Below are 19,044 nucleotides of genomic sequence, written 5' to 3'. Positions count from 1 at the left end.
AGAGAATCATTGATTGGCTGCCTCCTGCACGCCACACACTGGGGATCGAGCCCACAACTCGGGCACGTGCCTTGACTGGGAATCACACTGTGACCTCCTGGTTCATAGTCCAACGCTCAACCACTGATCCATGCCAGCCGGGCGAACCTGACCTTTTCCAAGGAGAATGGGTATGGGCTGAACCAACAAAATAGTCTGAACCAAGATACAGGGGTTTAAAAGTATGGTGGCATCCAGGAAATCTGCAGAATTAGGTGTGGCTTGATTGTGAGGAGAGTGGTGAGAGATGATGTTTGAGAGATGGGTAGGGGCCAGGTTGTGAGTGGCCGAGAAGCCACATTGAGGCATTTGTTCTCTGTCCTTTTGGCAATAAAAGGACATTCAGTACTGTCAATTAGACATGGTCAGATGGACATTTAAAAAAGACCACTCTGTTTGCAGGAGGGGCATGGGAATAATAAGTGAACTGGTGACCGATTATGAAGCTGAAATCCAGGTGAAAAGCTATGAGGGTCTGCTTTAGGGCTAAAGCCAGGGAGATGGCTGGAGCAAAGTCTGAAGATTTGAGAGACATTTAGAAGGAAGAATCAACAGGAGATAGAAATAGACTGAGTACAGGGGTATAGATGAGCGGGAGGGGAGCAAGGATGATGCCAGATTTTTGGCTTAAGCATCTGTCTAAATGGTAGTGTCCCTTACTAACCTGTGTGCCTTCCACAGCGGGAGGAGCAGGTTTGCTGCAGGTTGGGAAAATGGCCATGTTTAGTTTGAGTCACCTATAAGATAGTGTTATAGAGAGGTAGAGAGCTCAGGAAATAAGCAGGAAAATCATTGTAATTCACTCCTCAGAAGCACAAGAACTTTATAGGTTTGCAGAGGGTGAAGGGGAGTTGTATTCTGAAGCTCATGGAAACTCATGAGGTTAATTAGCAAAGGCAAAAATACATATTTAGAAATCTAGAAAGATTTTATTTGAGAGAGCTCATTTAAATGAGGAAAGCAAAGGGAACACAGTTATTTCAAACTGTATACACTTCTTATAATAATTTTATTGTCTTTAGCCATTCCTTTGTAGAAAATAGTGATTAATGTATTGTATCATCCATGAACAAAAGTTAAAAAGTTATCTAATATGCATAACCCATGGACACAGACAATAAGGTGGTGAAGGCCTGGGGCAGGGAGTGGGGGGTAGGGATGGGCTAGAAGGAGTTGATGTGGAAAAAACAGGGACATACGTAATACTTTCAACAATAAAGATTTTTTTAAAAAGAATTTATCTAATAAGTACTGTAGGGAAAGAGGAAATATGTCAATTTTTGTCTTTAATATAAAGAGGACAGGGCTCATAAGTGCGGGGAAATAGATCACTAATGTAATAGTTTTTAAAGTATCTTAAAAATCTTTAATCTTCTATAGGTTTTTTTTAATGTCTTATTAAATGGGATGTCATTTATTCCCTTCCTACTCCAGAGGATTGGTTGAAAATGATGTTATAGCACCATTTATATGGAAAAATGTTTCACACCAGTCAGGAGACTTATCATTTACTAAAGACCACAGAATCCACAAACAGGGCAGTTCAATTTGTAGCTTAAGTTGCCTTAGTCACCACCATATTCATAAGAGAAAATGAGTCAGAGCAATGTTCCAGACGGTGTGCTTAGACAGTGGTTTAAGAAGATTTTCATTTGTCCAATTTTCAAAACATTTTCACTATGAGTACTAGATCTGGAGTGCCCATTATTTAGGCAATCTCCTGGAGTCCCCTCCCTAGGATGTGAGATCCAGGAAGACTGAGACTTAGTTTTGCTCACTGATGCTTTCCCAGAACTCTGGGGAGCAGTAGATAAATATTAATTGAATGAAAGAACAAATGCTGAGCTGTAGAGTTATCAAGTGTGAATAAGACCTATTCTCTACAGCCCAACTTGGGAAGGTAAGTAAGTATGGATAATTTAAATATGTTGTGGCAGGTGTAATGATAGAGGAAGCAGAGGAAAGGATATCTTAATTCAGCCAGCACAACACACAAGCATGGAAATGCATGCTTGTTCAAGGAACTTTATGTAGCTTAGTGTACTACTAGAATACACCATGAAAAGAAGATGTGACTGAGGGAATTTCATGCTGTGCCAGGAGCTTGGACTTGAACCAATGAAGGTGAAGCAACAATTGGTAAGGTAGTCACAGTGCTAGTCAGCCTCCTATTTTATATAGATTATTTGGTTGTTCTCTAGGGGATAGATTAGAGGGGAAAAACACTAGAGGAAGGGAGACGAGTGGAGATCATTTTAGTATATATATAAAAATAAGATGGTGAGTTCTTGAATTAAGTCGGAGGCCAGAACTAGCATGGGAAAAACATATTCAAGAATATATAGGAGGTAAAACTGAAATAATTTGGTGATTGTTTGTTGTAGAAGATGAGGACATAGGGGAGGGGGAGATTGAAGAATAAGAATGATTTCAAAAATATGACTTTGGGTGGATTGCGGTCCTACCTCAAAAAAGATAATGTAAGAAAAATAATAGGTTTTGAGAGAAAAGTTACTTCATTTTATCAGACTGAGTGAGAGTGTATGGAATATTCAGGCCAAAGGCTTGGGCGAGAGACCCTGAAGGGAGATTTAGATATGGCAGTCATGAGCATGGACATGTGAATATGACCAAGATCCTAAGAGATAGTGTGGGGACTGAGAAGAAATGTGCACCCAGGAAGAACACAACAGAATATCAATATTTAAGGATCGAGAAGAAGATGATGAATCTACGAAGGACACTAAAGAAAGAAGGTGAAAAAGGTTGTAAGAGAACCAGGTGAATGTAGTCATGTGTGAAGTGAGTGTTGAGGGAATAACCAACAGTGTCTAACAGAACAGAGAAATTAAATCAGGGAAAGACCAAAATTTGAAACAACATTTACCATTAATTGAACAGATCCCTGCCTTACCCCTCTGATAACATTTCATGCATCTGTTCACTTCATTCCCTTTCCTCTAGCTCCACTGCCATCCTCTAGTTCCTCAAACAAGCCAATTCTTTTCTACTGCAGGACCGTTAAACACATTGTACCTTCTGTCTGAGATACTTGTCCTTTCAACTTTCTTTTTACTTTATTTTTATTGTTGACACTATTACAAATGTCCCTATTCTCCCCACCCACTTAGTCCACCTCCACTCAGCTCCCACTTCCTCTCCCCCCCGGCCATCACCACACTGCTGTCTGTGTCTACTGTTTATGCATGTTTTCTTTGACTAATCCCTTCACCTTCTTTCATCCAGTTCCCCCACGCCCCTCCACTCTGACAGCTGTCAGTTGATTCCATGCATCCATGCTTCTGTTTCTATTTTGTTTGTCAGTTTATTTTTGTTATTTAGATTCCACATTTATGTGAGATCATATGGTATCTGTCTTTCTCTGACTGACTTATTTCACGTAGCATAATAATCTCCAGATCCATCCATGCTGTTGCAAAATGTAAAATTTCCTTAGCTTTTTTTTTTTCTTTTCACCGCTACATAGCATTCTATAGTGTGAATGTGCCACAGCTTTTTTATTCAGTCATCTACTGATGGGCACTTGGGCTGTTTCCAGATCTTGGCAATTGTAAATAATGCTGCTATGAACATAGGGGTGCATATATTCTTTATGATTGGTGTTTTGGGATTTTAGGATATATTCCTAGAAGGGGAATCACTGGGTGAAAAGGTTCACCAATTTCTTTCTTCAGTGTCCTATAGTTTTTCAAGTACAGGTCTTTTATCTCCTTGGTTAAATATATTCCTAGGTACCTTATTAATTTTTTTCACAATAGTAAATGGGATTGTTTTCTTATAGTTCATTACTTTTTCTGATAGTTCATTATTGATGTATAGAAATGCCACCTGTTTCTAAATATTAATTTTGTATCCTGATACTTTACTGAATTTGTTTATTAGATCTAGTGCTTTTCAGTAGAGTCTTTAATGTTTTCTATCCTATCTAATAAAAGAGTAACACGCATATTGACTGTCACTCTAACACATAAGATGGCCACCCCCATGTGGTCAAAGATGGCTGCCCCCATGTAGACACAAGATGGCCACCACAAGATGGACTGCAGGGGAGGGCAGTGGGGGTGACCAGGCCTGCAGGGGAGGGCAGTTAGGGGCAATTGGGCCGGCAGGGGAGCAGTTAGGCATTGATCAGGCTGGCAGGGGAGTGGTTAGGGTATGATCAGGCAGGCAGGCAGGCAGGCGAGCAATTGGAAGCCAGTAGTCCTGGATTGTGAGAGGGGTCCCGGATTGGAGAGGGTGCAGGCTGGGCTGAGGGACCTATCCCCCCCGTGCACGAATTTCATGCATCGGGCCTCTAGTATATAATACCATGTCATCTGTAAATAATGACAGTTTTATTTCCTCCTGCCCAATTTGGATGCCTTTTATTTCTTCTTCTTGTTTAATTATTGTGGCTACTTGTCCTTCCATTTTTCATGTTCCTAGGTAGGTAGATGCTGAACAAGTAATTACTGATGATTATGACATAAAGCATCTTGACATAAGCTAATAGTTAAGATTTTAAGATACTTTGACTTAATTTTATCTATAATAAATATTTTTCATGCTGTCATAATTATCAGAAAATCATACTTCTCAATCAATATCATTTCAAGGCAATATCAATAGGTTTTACTTTATTGATGCATTTTTTTTTCTTTATGAAAACATAAATCACATGGTGACATCAATGTCTCTATGTGTTTTTCTGAATAAGTAAGCATTCTTTAGTTCCCAGGGTACTGTAGTCTTACGTCTGCCACATTACAGCACAGTTCCCTAGAAGGGTGTTTCCTACTTAGACGACTCAGAGTAATAATGACTCTTGAATTATGAATCGCACACAAATTATTTTCAAATTAAATTGCAAAAAAAATCCTAATTAAATATTGGCATGTGATATCCATGTTAATTTTAATTGTATATGTTATAAGGTCATCCAGTTTCAGATATTTCTAGCCAAAAACAATCTATGACTAAATAATATCCTTGAACAGAACAAAGCCAATGTGAGAACTTTAACAATCTTTGTAGTCTAAATATCTTTTATATCTCTTCCCCTTCTCCTCTCCATCCTTGCTGTCACTACCATAGTTCAAGCACTATTTCTTGTTACTAACCCCTCTTGCTTAAAATATCACTGTCCTCAAATGTACTCTGCTGCAGTGTGACCTTCTAGCATGCAAATCTGAACCTTTGACTTCCTTGCTCAGAATTCTTCAGGAGCCCCACAGTATAAAGTCTAAATAATCCAGTGTGAAGGACCAAGCTCTTCCTGGGGTGGCCCCTGCCTACCTTTACTCTCTTATATGGCTCCCCAAGTGCAGCTCTCCTTGCCTCCCCATTTCTGCAAGTTATTCCCTCTGTCTGAAATGTCCTCTCCCTTTATCTTTCAAGTTTAAGCGGTGTGAAGCTCTGCTGGAATTCCTGGGCAGGCTTAGGATTTCCCTGTCTTGTGTTTCCACCGTACTTTATAATGCCTTCACTAAAGCAATCAGCTCATATTTTAATATTTGTTCAAAGCCTGTCTCCCTATATCACTATGCGCTTCTTGAGGGCAGAGGCGGGATCAATGCCTAGAATATAAGAGCCATGTAAAATATTTGACCAGTGCGTCAGTGAGTGAATGAATCTGGTACCATTTCCCCCCTCTCTACCAAACACGGCTTCTTTAAATTCCACATTCTCTCAGCAAAGCTCTGCGCTGGAGAGGGAGTGCTTACAGCTGCATGTCTTAATCTGATGATACTCTTTCAAGAGACCACCCATCTGCAGGGAACACACACACAAAGCCTGAGGTTCAGTGAAGCAAAACCTCTGAGGCAGGAAACATATGAAATCACTTGGGATTCAAGAAATAGAAAGAATGGGAGTTAAAAGGAAGCAGGCTAACTCAGAGACAAATGGATTTGCACATAACAAGAAGTCTGCCCTTGTGTTTTTTCGTATAAAACTGGACCTCTCCTTAGTCCTTTCCAGGCCCCTCTCTCCAGCCACTGGCCTTATACGTATACGTCTGCTGGTTCCATAACTAGCAATAGTGGTTTTCCTTGCAGAGGTTACAGGCAGTTGTCACGTTTCCAGCAAAACGCCGACCAAAAACATTGCAAAAAGCAGTGGCCAACTTAAGCTTGTCACTTCCTTCAAGGAAATTCTTTGGAGGCATAACCCTCCTCTCTGCCTCCGTCAGGTAAGAGGCAAACAGTCTCAGGGCAAGTTGCTCTATTTTTAGGTAACAGAGATGCTGATTTTCCTTCCCTCTATAAATACATAAAGGACCTATTTCTGTGTGTTGACCAAAGCCTACTTTCCTTCTGTAGGTCAATAAATTAGGTCAGGGAGGCTGATACCTTTAAAAAAGAATTCATACTAACAAAATTCATACTAACAGTCAAATAAATAGAAACAAACAAAAATAACTGAGAAGGAAGGGTAAGTTATTTTTACAAAATTGTAATCACTAACCAGAGTATAAAAGGGAAAATCACTTGGGAGGTTAAGATGCATTTTCAAGGACATTGTACAAGACAGTGTTATCAGTGATTCTGGAAAGGGAATGTGTTAATTGAGATAAAACATATTTCCAAGTAGAAGTTTTGTCCTTTATTCATAAAATAATGTGGAAAGCAGAACCAAATAGAGCAAATCTCTCAGAAAGAAACATATGAAATATAAACAGTGATTCACAAAGGGAAATAGATTCCAAACAAGAATTCTGAGAGTATGCCAGCAAGATAAGAGAAAACTGGGTCTACTAAAAACAGCTAATTTTATAGACTATTCATTCACAAGTAGTTTATTCATTGTCAACTGTGTCAAACACTGTGCTAAGTTCTGGGAGTACTCAATTTAAAGCCATAGTACTGGTCTCAAGGAACAGTCTAGTGTCGAAACAGCAACAATAGTAACAGCACTACATGGTTACAGATTATGAAAAGCACCAGTTCAGAGTGTGGGTTCACATCCTGGCTGGTGCCCGCACACTGTGAGACCTTGGGCAAGTTACTTAACCTCTCTGTGCCTCCATTTCCCTCTCTTTGGAAAAGTGATTATAATATTACCTTTCCTTGGTGTTGTGATGATTAAATAAGATAACGAATGCAAACTGCTTAACATAATGCCTGGCACATGGTAAGCATTCAATGCATCTCAGCAATAATTAACTTGATTTATGAAATAATGAGGCACATTTGTTGTAAGACACACTTGTGCTCAGATCCTGCATCTTGGCCGAGTGGAGGCGTTGGAACGTGGGTGCTATGTCTCTGTGAAGAAGTCAGGCGAGGCTTTTCAGCTTTTGAGGTGCTGCTGGAAGCTTTGGTAGGTTGTCAGGCAAAGAAGAGAAGGACATTCTCAGTGGGGGAAGTAGCAGGTCAAAAGGCATGGAGTCATGAGAGAAAGTTATCTGTTGGAAGGTGACTTCATCTTGTCAGAGTATGGCCCAAGAAGACAAGGGATGTGGCGGGAGATGAAGCTGGAAAAGGAGGTGGAGGGAAGAATGTGAGTGGTCTTGGATGCCCGCAAAGCGATTCAGACAACATGCTATACGCCATGGGAAACACTGAAGAACTCTGCATAGAAGGACTCAGACAGATCTGGGCACAGAAATGACAGTAAGGAAGATCTATGTAAGAAAGGGCGAACTACTCCAATGACAGCCAGAAATAAAGAGGTTTGGATTGTAGTGGCAGAAGGAACATGTATGAGAGATGTTTAGGAGGTAGTACAGATAGGGCTTGGTGATTGATTGGCTAGATATGGGGAGCAAAGGGGAGAGGAGGAGACATAGACAATGCCCAGAGTTTTAATTGGTCAACATGGTGGTATCATTAATTAGGAAAAGAATCTAAGAGAGAGGTTAGGACTTGGAGAAAAGATGCTGAATTCCATTTTAGATATGTTTAATTCCAGCACCAGGACACATCTCTTTATAGTATGGGCCCCTTTGGACCTGGGTGACAAAAAGAAGACAAATAGGCATCTGACTTTCAGAATTTTCATTTTTGTTTTGTTTTGTTCCTCAGTGTGTTTGGCAAGGAATCATAGAACTTGGGAATATTCCCATTCAAGCATTACTGAAAGCAGACCATTTACACAAGCATTTAACAGCCCCCTCCTTTACCCCTGCCCAATTCTACCTTCTGCATCACAACTCATGTCCCATTGTATCCTCAAAAAAAAAAAAAAAAGCAGGAAGAAAGGAGGCTGCTTATGTTTGCTGATTGTCAAGGGTCTTTCGCTTTTTAGATTTCCCATGATCTAACCCCCAATAATTACATCAGAGTTTTCAGTCATCCTAGACTCCTGGGTACTCCATTCCATCTTATTTCATAGAATGGGTTTTCTAATATCCTGTATTAAAATATCAAATATCCTAAAAGTTGTATAGATTACATTTTTAAAAAATTTCCCAGCAAGGACCCTTTATGAGGGTCATAAAAGTTGCAAAATGCAGAGGAAGAAGCAATGTACTTAAATCAATGACAATTCCATTGTGAGCCATTCAGTTTTAACTAGACTCCTTGCTGAAACAGAAAGACCAGAAAGAACCCATTAAACCTTCGTGGTGTCCAGTTTGAATGCCAGTCCTCTGAAAGTCACGGTGCTGAGTTTGGGGTGCTTATGGCACATTCAGGTGTCTAATTTTCAATTGGGAAACAAGACCTGGAGTTCAGGAGAGAGATTTTCGCTAGATTCAGAGGTGGATGATGTGGATGAAGCCAAGGATGAGAGACAGGAGGAGACGAGAGGTCAAGTTCAAAGCTCCAGGGAACGCTAGCACTTACTGGGCAAAGCTGGAACATGAACACAGAAAGAAACCTGAAATGGACATGCAAAGAAGTAGGGGAGGAGAGGATTCAGAGTGATGTCATGGGAACCGAGGGAGGTGGCGTTTCAAAGAGCTGGAGATTGTGTCAGCAGGGTCAGACGTCACAGATGGATCAAGTAACCTGAAGATGGAGATGTTTCTAGCAATTTCTGTAAAATAAAGTTGTTCATCTATATATGTACCTGTCATGTTAACATTCACAGCTTAGTATTTTGCTTCAATATTCCTGTTTTTGTGCTACTATAGTTGTTTGAAACAGACTGTAAACTGCCCAGAATTGTTTGGAGTCTGTGTAAAGAAATTAAGCATGGTGTTAATATTTTATATAATTCTTTGTTGACATAAAGAAACACTTAATGAACTCGAGTATTGGGTTTTTGCAAGTTATTTAAAGTTATTTTTTACAAACATTGAAAAATTTCATTCATTATTCATTCTTTTTTTAACTTTACTTTTATTGTTGACACTATTACAGATGTCCCCATTTCCATCCCCCCCCTTTGTGTGCCTCCACCCAGCCCCGCCCCCACTTCCCTCTGGCCATCACCACACTGTTGTGTGTGTCTGTTGGTTATGCGTATATTTTCTTTGGCTCATCTCTTCACCTTCTTTCATCCTGTCTACCCACCCCCCTCCCCCGTCTTCCACTCTGACAGCTGTCAGTTAGTTCCAAGTATTCATGCCTCTATTTTTATTTTTTTCATCAGTTTATTTTGTTCATTAGATTCACCTACAATGTCTTTCTCTGACTGACAGGCTTATTTCACTTAGCATAGTAATACCCAGGTCCATCAGTGCTGTATAAAAGGTAAAATTTTCTTTCTTGCTTCCTCTCTCTCTCTCTCTCTCTCTCTCTCTCTCTCTCTCTCTCTCTCTCTTTTTTACGGCCACCTAACCTTCCATTGTGTAAATGTACCACAGCTTTTTTTATCCACTTATCTACTGATGGGCAGTTGGATTGTTTCCAGATCTTGGCTATTGTAAATAATGCTGTTCTGAATATAGGGGTGCATATACACTTTCTGGTTGGTGTTTCAGGATTCTTAGAGGATATATTCCCAGAAGTGGGATCACTGGGTCAAAACGTAGTTCCATTTTTAATTCTTTGAGGAAACTGCATATTGTTTTCCACAGTGGCTGCACCAGTCTGCATTCCCAGCAACAATGCACTCGGATTCCCTTTTCTCCACGTCCTTGCCAGCAGTTGTTATTTGTTGATTTATTGATGGTAGCCATTCTGAGAGATGTGAGGTGATATCTAATTGTGGTTTTAATTTACATCTCTTTAAAAATATATTTTTTTATTCATTTTTAGAGAGAGAGAGAGGAAGAGGGATAGAGAGATAGAAACACTGGCTGCCTCCTGCATGCCCTCACACTGGGGAGTGAACCTGCATCTCAGGTTGAACCAGTGACCTCTTGGTTCATGGGTTGATGTTCAACCACTGAGCCACACCAGCTGGGCAAGCATATTTTCATATGTCTATTGGCCATCTGTATGTCTGTTTTGGATAAGTGTCTATTCACACCTGGGATCTTTAAAAGTCAATGTCTTGAAAGACAAAATTTAAAGAAAAAAAGACTAAAGAGATATGACAAAATGCAATGATAAACTGACTGAGTCCTGGATAAAAAAATATTAGAATATTGACTTTATATTAGTACTACAGGCCCGGTGCACAGATTCGTGCACAGGTGGGGTCCCTCGAGGATTGGGCTGAAACTGGCAGTCCTATGCGGCCTGCTGCTCCTGCCTGCCACTCCTGCTCATCCTGGTCCCGCTGTGCCTGCCATGGGCTTGTACCCAGTCAGTCCCGATCAGGAGAGGATGGTGCCCCCCTGGCAGTGCTTGCCAGCCCTGAGCCTTGTGTCTCGCACCCGTCGGTCAGCTGAGCAGTGCTCCTGCTGTGGGAGTGCACTGACCACCAGGGGGCAGCTCCTGCATTGAGCATCTGCCCCCTGGTAGTCAGTGCGCATCATAGCATCCAGTCAATCAGTTGATCGGTTGTTTGGTCGCTTAGTCTTTTATATATATAGATGGTATTACTATTAATTTTAGGTATACTAGTAGATACACTAGAGGCCCGGTGCATGAAATTCATGCACGGGAAAGGGGGGGTCCCTAAGCCCAGCCTGCACTTTCTTGCAATCTGGGACACCTTGGGGGATGTCCAACTGCCTGTTTAGGCCCGATGTGGGATTGGGCCTGAACCGTCAGTCAGATATCCCTCTCGCAATCTGGGACCTCTGGCTTCTAACCACTTGCCTGCCTGCCTGATCGCCCCTAACCACTCGCCTTCCTGCCTGATTGCCCCTAACCACCTCTGCCTTGGACCCTGTGGCTTCGTCTGGAAGGACGTCTGGAATAATGTACAGAAGGTCGTTCGGCTGTTGGTCTAATTAGCATATTATGCTTTTATTATTATAGGTAATACATAGGAAAATGTTCTTATTCCTAATTAGATGAAGAGAGAATATTTAGAGGAAAGCATCATGATATCTGAAACTTATTCTCAAATGCTCAGAGAAATGTATATATATATATATATATTTATATGTATATATGTATATACTATATGTAGTATATGTATAAATATAAAACTATATTCATACATGTATATTAATAAAACCATGTATGTTCATACACACAACTCATAGTGATTAAGCAAACATGGCAAAATGTTTATAATTGGTGAATTTAGGTAAAGGGTATATAGGTGTTCATTGTACCATTCTTTGAACCTTTCTATGGATATTTTAAAATTAAGGGGATGAATGTTTATGTTGGTGATATTCATTAGCTAAACAATTCCAGATGTAATATTGGGAGGGAGGGAAGAATAGTTTTCAAGGATTTGTCTGCTTCTAAATGTCTGTGTCCATGTATCTGTTCCTGGCAGTGTCCGATGTCCCTCTCACTACTGCTAGTGACCCCAAACTGAATAACTTCTCAAAAACTCACACTTTCCAAATGCAGTCTTTGTTCATGCTGTTTTCTCAGCCTGAAACACTGTTCCCATTATTTTGCTTGTCAAAATCTTAGTCTTTAAGCCCTAATGTAAATTTTCCTTTTCCCATGAAAGACCCTTCTAAACCGCCAACTGGAAGCAATGACTTTTTGCTCTATGGCCCCTCGAATCTCTCTTGAAACACGTCCTTGTTTTTTTTTTTTTTTTTGCATTATGGTCACTTATGTGGCAGCTCATATTCCCTACCAAGGGAAAGCTTTGTTTACCTCTGCTACATGGGATGAAATCCAAATTCCTCAGAATAATGTACAAGGTTCTCGTGACTTGCTGCCTACTTCCTTTTGGGTCTTATGTATTGACATTCCCTCCAGTGACCCTCATACCAGAGCTATAATATAAATCAACTACTAGGGGCTCCTGGGCCCTCCGATTCAGGTTCCTGAATTCCAAGGCCTACGAAGGAGCAAAGTGCTCACTAAGATTCTTACGAATTTCTGGGGCCTCACATTCTCGTCCAACTTGCAATCCCGATTCTTCCAGCCTGCCACACCAGCTGCTTTCCTCTGTGCTTCACCGGATTAGCTTTTGCTCCTTCTTACACTTTAGGAAAACAAAACCAAAACCTTTCCTACAAAGCATTCATGAGTGTAGCTAACTTTTGAAGGAAATGAAGGAAGCTTTAAATTTTCATGATGTTACAACTTTCCTGGAAAGTAAGCATCCATCTGCTTTTGCCCCACTGAGGCACAATTACTCCACCTTGTTGGTTCTTCATTCCTCTTTATTTTTTCTTGTCTTCCAACTCTCCTCTTTCCATCCCTCCCAGAAGTAAAAGCAGGGCACCAGCCAACCCCCAGGACTTTTATCCCAAGCACTTAACAGGGTATTAAAACAAAACCAAAATAAAGCCCCACAGTTTTCTCCTTAAGAGAAATTCTTGAGTCAGCTCTTCAGATGTTTTAAAAAATTTTGTTATTGCCCTGGCTGGCATGCTCCATGGTTAGAGCACCAGCCCATGCACCAAAGGATCATGGGCTTGATTCCTGGACAAGGGCATGTATCTTGGTTGCAGGTTTGATCTCCTGCCCCGGTTGGGGTGCTAGTGGGAGGCAATCAATCAATGTGTCTCTCTCACTTCGATGTTTCTCTCTTCTCTCTCTCTCTCTCTCTCTCTCTCTCTCTCTCTCTCTCCCCCCCTTGTCCCTTCCACTCTCTCTAAAAAAATCAATGGAAAAAATATCCTCAGGTGAGGATTAACAACAAAAAATGTATTATAAATCTATTCATGCCATGCTGTATAGTTCCCTATACATGCCATATTGTTTTAAATCTTAATGCTTTTGCAGTTCTGTTCCTTCTGCCTAGAATGCCTTCCCCTCTATAGTTTTCTTGGCAACTTATGATTCTCCTCCATGGAGTCTTCTCTAATCCACAATGGCTGGCCTCATCATCCGTCTGTGGTACCACCACTGTGCACAGTATTTACCTTTTACTGGGTTGTAATAATCTGTTGTATATTCCTGTTTTCCATGCCAGACTGTGGGCTCCATGAGAGCAAATACTGTACCTCATTGACCTTTATACTCCCAGTTTCTACCCCAGAGCCTGATCAGTATAATAAAAACATGCTAAATATACAGTATATCTATCAGATGAATATGAATTAAGAATGAGTGCATTTTGCCCAGACCTGAGATTTAAGACTTTGTAAAAGTATAAAGAAAGTCTGTAAAATGTTGGAACCATTACTTGTTTCAGAGAACACCTCCTAATTTGGAGCTTTTATGAGCCTCATGGTGCCAAGTAGAACATTTTACCTAGCTTGTTCTGATTTCTTTAGGTCATTAATCTGAAAAGCTTCTGAGTCAGAAAGCCATGAATAAAATGAACCCTGCACACACCCGACAGAGGACTGAACATACAAGCCGGGTTTGTGCCCAGACTGGGACTCAAACCTGTGTCCCATTGGTGCACAGGACTACGCTCCAACCAACCGAGCCACACTGGCAGGGGCTGGGTCTGACTTCTTTTACTGAGCATAAGGTTTTAAATGTTCATCTATAGTAGTATGCATCAGTACATTTTTTATTGCCAAATATTCCATCGTATGACTATAACACATTTATCTTTCATCATTTGAACATTTTGCTGGTTTTACTTTTTTTTTTCTCTAAATGAATAATGCTGCTAGGAATATTTGTGTACAAGTTTTTGTGTTGACATATACTTTCATTCCTCTTGGATATATAGCTAGGAGGGAAATTGCTGGGGCATATGGTAACTCTATGTTTAACATTTTGAAGAACTGCCAGACTATTTTCTAAAGTGACTGGAGCATTCCACATTCTCATCAACAGTTAATGAGTTTTAATTTCTTCGCATCCTCACCAAGACATTTTATTATCAGTCTTGTTAAGAACAGCTATTCTAGTATGTATGTAGTGGCATTTCATTGTGGTTTTGATTTGCTTTTACCTAATGGCTAATTATGTTAAATAATAAAATTTTGAGGTCATATATTTTAATGAGAAATTATAGTGATAAAACAAGGAATTCTATTTTAATATTAGTGAATATTAATTTTTAGTGATTTTTCAATCAAGTGGTAAAAAGAATGCAGACTGTTAAATGTCACAGTTAGCAAGTGTACTTAATTTCCAATTCATCTTAAAAAATTCTAACTTGGCTACATAATAAATATAGTAAAACATATTTAGCTACTATCAAGTACAGGGCAAAGAGACAAACCTTGCATCTTTTACTTAATATTTTTGTTCAAACAATATGGTTTCTGTTGGGGGAATACCTAAATCCAGTTCTTTTAACATGAATAAAATAGCATCCACATCTGGAACACAGGCCACATGTGAATGGCTCCACAGGGTTTGGTCATTCTTTGTTTTGAAACAAGGAGGCAGAAAACATAATGTGTTCTTAACAAAATAAGTCACATTTGTAATAAAATAATTAAAAGAATAAACAACATGCTTTTATTTTGGGGTGGTGTACAAAAATGTTAAATGAAATTAGATATTGCAATTTAAAGTGGCTTTGTTTAATAAGAATTCTAAGCACTTTCCCCTTTGACCTGGATTTTTTTATGTGCATCATTTAAAAAAAGAAATATAATATTTTCATAGTTATTATAAATTATGGTCCAAATGTTGTTTAAAAACAATAAAATATAAATCAATCCTATAAATAAAATTTTAAAGGAGAAATTCATATACTATTTTTGGGATTTTCCCTGCCAGCCAGTTCTGGGACAATAGAATGAGAAGAAACTCTCCTTGTCCACCTAATCTAGGAAACATATCTTATGGAATTATAAAAGTAATGTGATCCCAATTGCAAACCGGAGGATGGCATATATAAGGCACATTAATCAGTTCATTATCTGAGAGCTATTCCAGTTTATGGGGGAAGTACTGAGAAGTGGGAAAGCAAAACCACTCATAAAAGTTTAAGGGCTGTCTTCAAAGAACTGCAAATAAAAACCACAGTGAAACATCACATCACACCAGTCAGAAAGGCTATCATCTAAAAGTCAACAAATAACGTATTGTTGAAGATGTGGAGAAAAGGGAACCCTCGTGCACTGTTAATGGAATGCAAATTGGTGCAGATACTATGGAAAAGAGTATGGCGCTGCCTCAAAAAACTAAAAATAGAACTACCATATGAGCCAGCAATTCCACTTCTGGGTATTTATCTGAAGAAAATGGAAACTAATTTGAAAACATATACACACTCCTATGTTCATTGCACTGTAGCCAAGAATTGGAAGCAACCTAAGTGTTTATTGATACACACACACACACACACACACACACACACACACACAATGGAATATTACACAGCAATAAAAAAATAAAATCTTGCTATTTGCAAGAACATAATGGACCAAGTAGGTATTATGCTAAGTGAAATAAGTCAGAGAAAGACAAATACCATATGGTTTCACTTAAACATGGAATCTTAAACAAACATAAAATGAACAAACAAAACAAAAACAGAATCATAGAAACAGAAATTAAAACTGATGATTGCCAAAGTGATGTGGGTGTGGGGATGGGTGAAAAAGGTGAAGGGGAATATAAATAGTCAATAATGTTGTGGTAAGTTTGCACAGTTAATAGATGATTACGACTTAGAGTGGTGATCACATTGTAAGGTATATGAAGGTTGAATCATTAAATTTACACAAGAAACTAATATACACTAATAAAAGAGAAAGATGCAAATAGATCGTACCTTTGTGACACCCACCAGCCAATCAGGAGTGAGTATGCAAATTAATCCAACAAAGATTGTGGGTTAATTTGCATACAGAGACTTGGAGCAGCTAGGAGCAGGGCGGGACACTTGCATCGTCGCCATGGTGATGATGCAGGGGTTCTGCACCACCCCAGCAGCTCCGCGCCTCTGGGCAGCATGGGAAGGCGAAAAGGCAGCTCCGGCTGGACAGCCAGGGGAAGGAAGGCCCATTCTTGCACAAGTCTTCGTGCATCGGGCCTCTAGTATTATATATAAACTATAATTAAATTTAAACTGAAAAGGGCAATCTGTTTTTTTTTTTAAATAAGAAGAAAGAAAGCTTTTGAACTGAAAAAGAAGTGGGCTATTGATGAATGTTTATCTGTCCACAGACCTTTATATAAAGATCTGTTCCCTCTTTGCAAGCAATTAAACATAATAAAATCAGCTAAAGATTTTTAGGTGAGACATAAATAAGAATTTATTGAAAAACAGATTCATTAGCCACATTAAATATCTTCAAAATAAAGGTTTAAGTTTAGGGGTCTTTAAGATTTGTTTGTATTGATTTAGATAACATTTACTTGGAAACAGGTAACAAGATAAGGAGTTTTCTGGCCCTGGGGTACTGTGACACTTTTGGCAAAAACATTAGATAGAGACAACCTGAAATTTTTATTTAATTATGTTTCCTAACCAAAGTTATTTTATGATTTGCTAAGTGTAAAGAAATATAAGACAGAAGCTAAATCTTTTTGTATGAATGGCTATCTTATTGGAAATATATCTTCTATCTAAGCTATAACCACAAAATAATCTCTACATTAAACATTTTTAGGGTTTGTCGACACTTTCCAGACATAAAAAATTAAAGGAACTTTCTCTATCTGAGTGTTATCAATTCAACAATTATGGAATTCAGGTAAGATAATTAAGTCATTTTGATAAAGAATTAAAATGGAAAAGTAAGCACAAATTAAATAAACTTTGTAGGTCATAGTGGGAAAAATGGTTTGGAAATATAACTACATGTATGTGATCTTGGTTGAGACAAGGTCAATTCCTAGGATAAATAGGTATAGGTTGACATTTTACTTGGAGAAAGATGAAATGCAATATGGTAAAAGTGTAAACCTATAAATGTGTTCTGCATATAGAAATGTTATATAGTCTAACCATGAAAATTGGGAGAGTTTGAAAAATTATACGAGGTACTTAACAATTAGGAACTTAAGTTACTCAAATACAGTGGGTAGCATATTTTACCAGAATGGAAAACATGAGGTAAGTAACTGGATATTATAAACAATTATGTATTCGATTAGTACTTTAAAAACTCACGAGAAAGGTAAATTTCCTAGACCTGGCCTTGAGGTATACCTAGGAAGTCATAAAGTAGCTACTATGAGCAAGGTACAACATTAAGCATGTCAATGTACTGTTACAGTAGAAAAAACAGAATCACATGTTATACCTGCATTGAACTAGGGTAAAATCTGGTTAACTATTAGTAAATCATGGAAGGTAACATTTTAAAAGGGAACCAATAAACTAGGAATGGGTAGATGTTAAACACTGGAAGCTCCATATAAAGTTTCCTGAGAGTTCAAAATCCCTGAGACTTATGAAAACCTGGGGCTACACTAGGAAAAAAATCTTAAAGAAAGAAACTTATTGAGGTAAAAGGATTTATCCCACCAGTGGAAGATAGCTCAAGTGATAGCTGACAAGTCCACAGAGCATGGCAAACTTGAAGCTGTCTCCCATGAGTCTGTAAGCTTCTTTATAAGAAGTTCTAACATGACTAATAGGAGAGTGTTAAAGTATTATATAAACTGGTGAGTGCTATAGAGGGTGCCAGATCAAACAGTGCTATAGACTTTAGCATATAATTCTAGTTTTACAAAAACAGAGAATAGAAATGGAGGACTGCTGCTTTAAATGGTTGACTGACAATATGACTTAGTGAGGAAAAATTGTTTTCAAATTATTTTGACTATATTTCATTTTGTCTGGACAATGTAATGGTACTTAAGGGAAAAAATGTAAGAAATCTTCTTTAGGGGCATTAGTGTCAAGCAATGTCAATTTCTCCCAATTCCAGACCCTGGGTATCAAGGTTCTAAGAAGTTCCTAAGAAATGTGCTTACTGCTATATTCAATTGTATAAAGAATTAAAAAGAACAACCATGCCCTAACTGGTTTGGCTCAGTGGATAGAGCATCGGCCTGCAGACTGAAAGGTCCCAGGTTCGATTCCAGTCAAGGGCATGTACCTTGGTTGCGGGCACATCCCCAGTAGGGGGTGTGCAGGAGGCAGCTGATCGGTGTTTCTCACTCATCGATGTTTCTAACTCTCTATCTCTCTCCCTTCCTCTCTGTAAAGATCAATAAAAATATTTAAAAAATAAAAAGAACAAACACTATCCTTCAAAACAAAGATAACAGAGAGGTCAGCAAACTCCATTTAGGACAAGGTTGTAACTCTACAGTAACAAAAAGGGTTACAAAACACTTAGTCCTAGCTGGCTTGGCTCAGTGGATAGAGCGTCAGCCTGCTGACTGAAGGGTCCCAGGTTTGATTCTGGCTAAGGGCACATGCCTGGGTTTCGGGCTTGATCTCCAGTAGGGGGCACTGGGATGTGCAGGAGGCAGCCGATCAATGATTCTCTCTCATCATTGATATTTCTATCACTCTCTCCTTCTCCCTTCCTCTCTAAAATCAATAAATATGTATATATTTTTAAAAAACCACAAAAAACATTTAGACACATGTAACCTACTAGGAGAAAAAGCCAAAAGGTTCCTCTAAGAATAAAACATGATTTACTAGTAAGTATTGCAGCTCATTTAAGGATTAAACATGCATTTACACAAAACTTTATCCATGAATATGATTTAGTCAGGCTTTCAAAGGGTCTTTGACAAGGTGATAGAGCAAAGGCTATTA

General features: G+C 39.0%; 1 protein-coding gene across 1 annotated transcript in view; it reads left to right on the top strand.

The window, feature by feature from the left end:
• The window catches only part of FBXL13 (F-box and leucine rich repeat protein 13), a 152,803-nt gene that overhangs the window by 109,385 nt on the left and 24,374 nt on the right, over positions 1–19,044 (top strand). The window contains 1 exon segment of the mRNA XM_008151323.3: positions 16,934–17,017. Within this exon segment, the coding sequence (XP_008149545.3) occupies positions 16,934–17,017 (84 nt within the window).

The sequence above is a fragment of the Eptesicus fuscus genome, chromosome 14, assembly GCF_027574615.1.
Source record: "Eptesicus fuscus isolate TK198812 chromosome 14, DD_ASM_mEF_20220401, whole genome shotgun sequence".
NCBI lineage: Eukaryota > Metazoa > Chordata > Mammalia > Chiroptera > Vespertilionidae > Eptesicus > Eptesicus fuscus.
The sequence above is the reverse complement of the archived record's forward strand: the minus strand, read 5'-3'. Positions and strand labels throughout refer to the sequence as shown.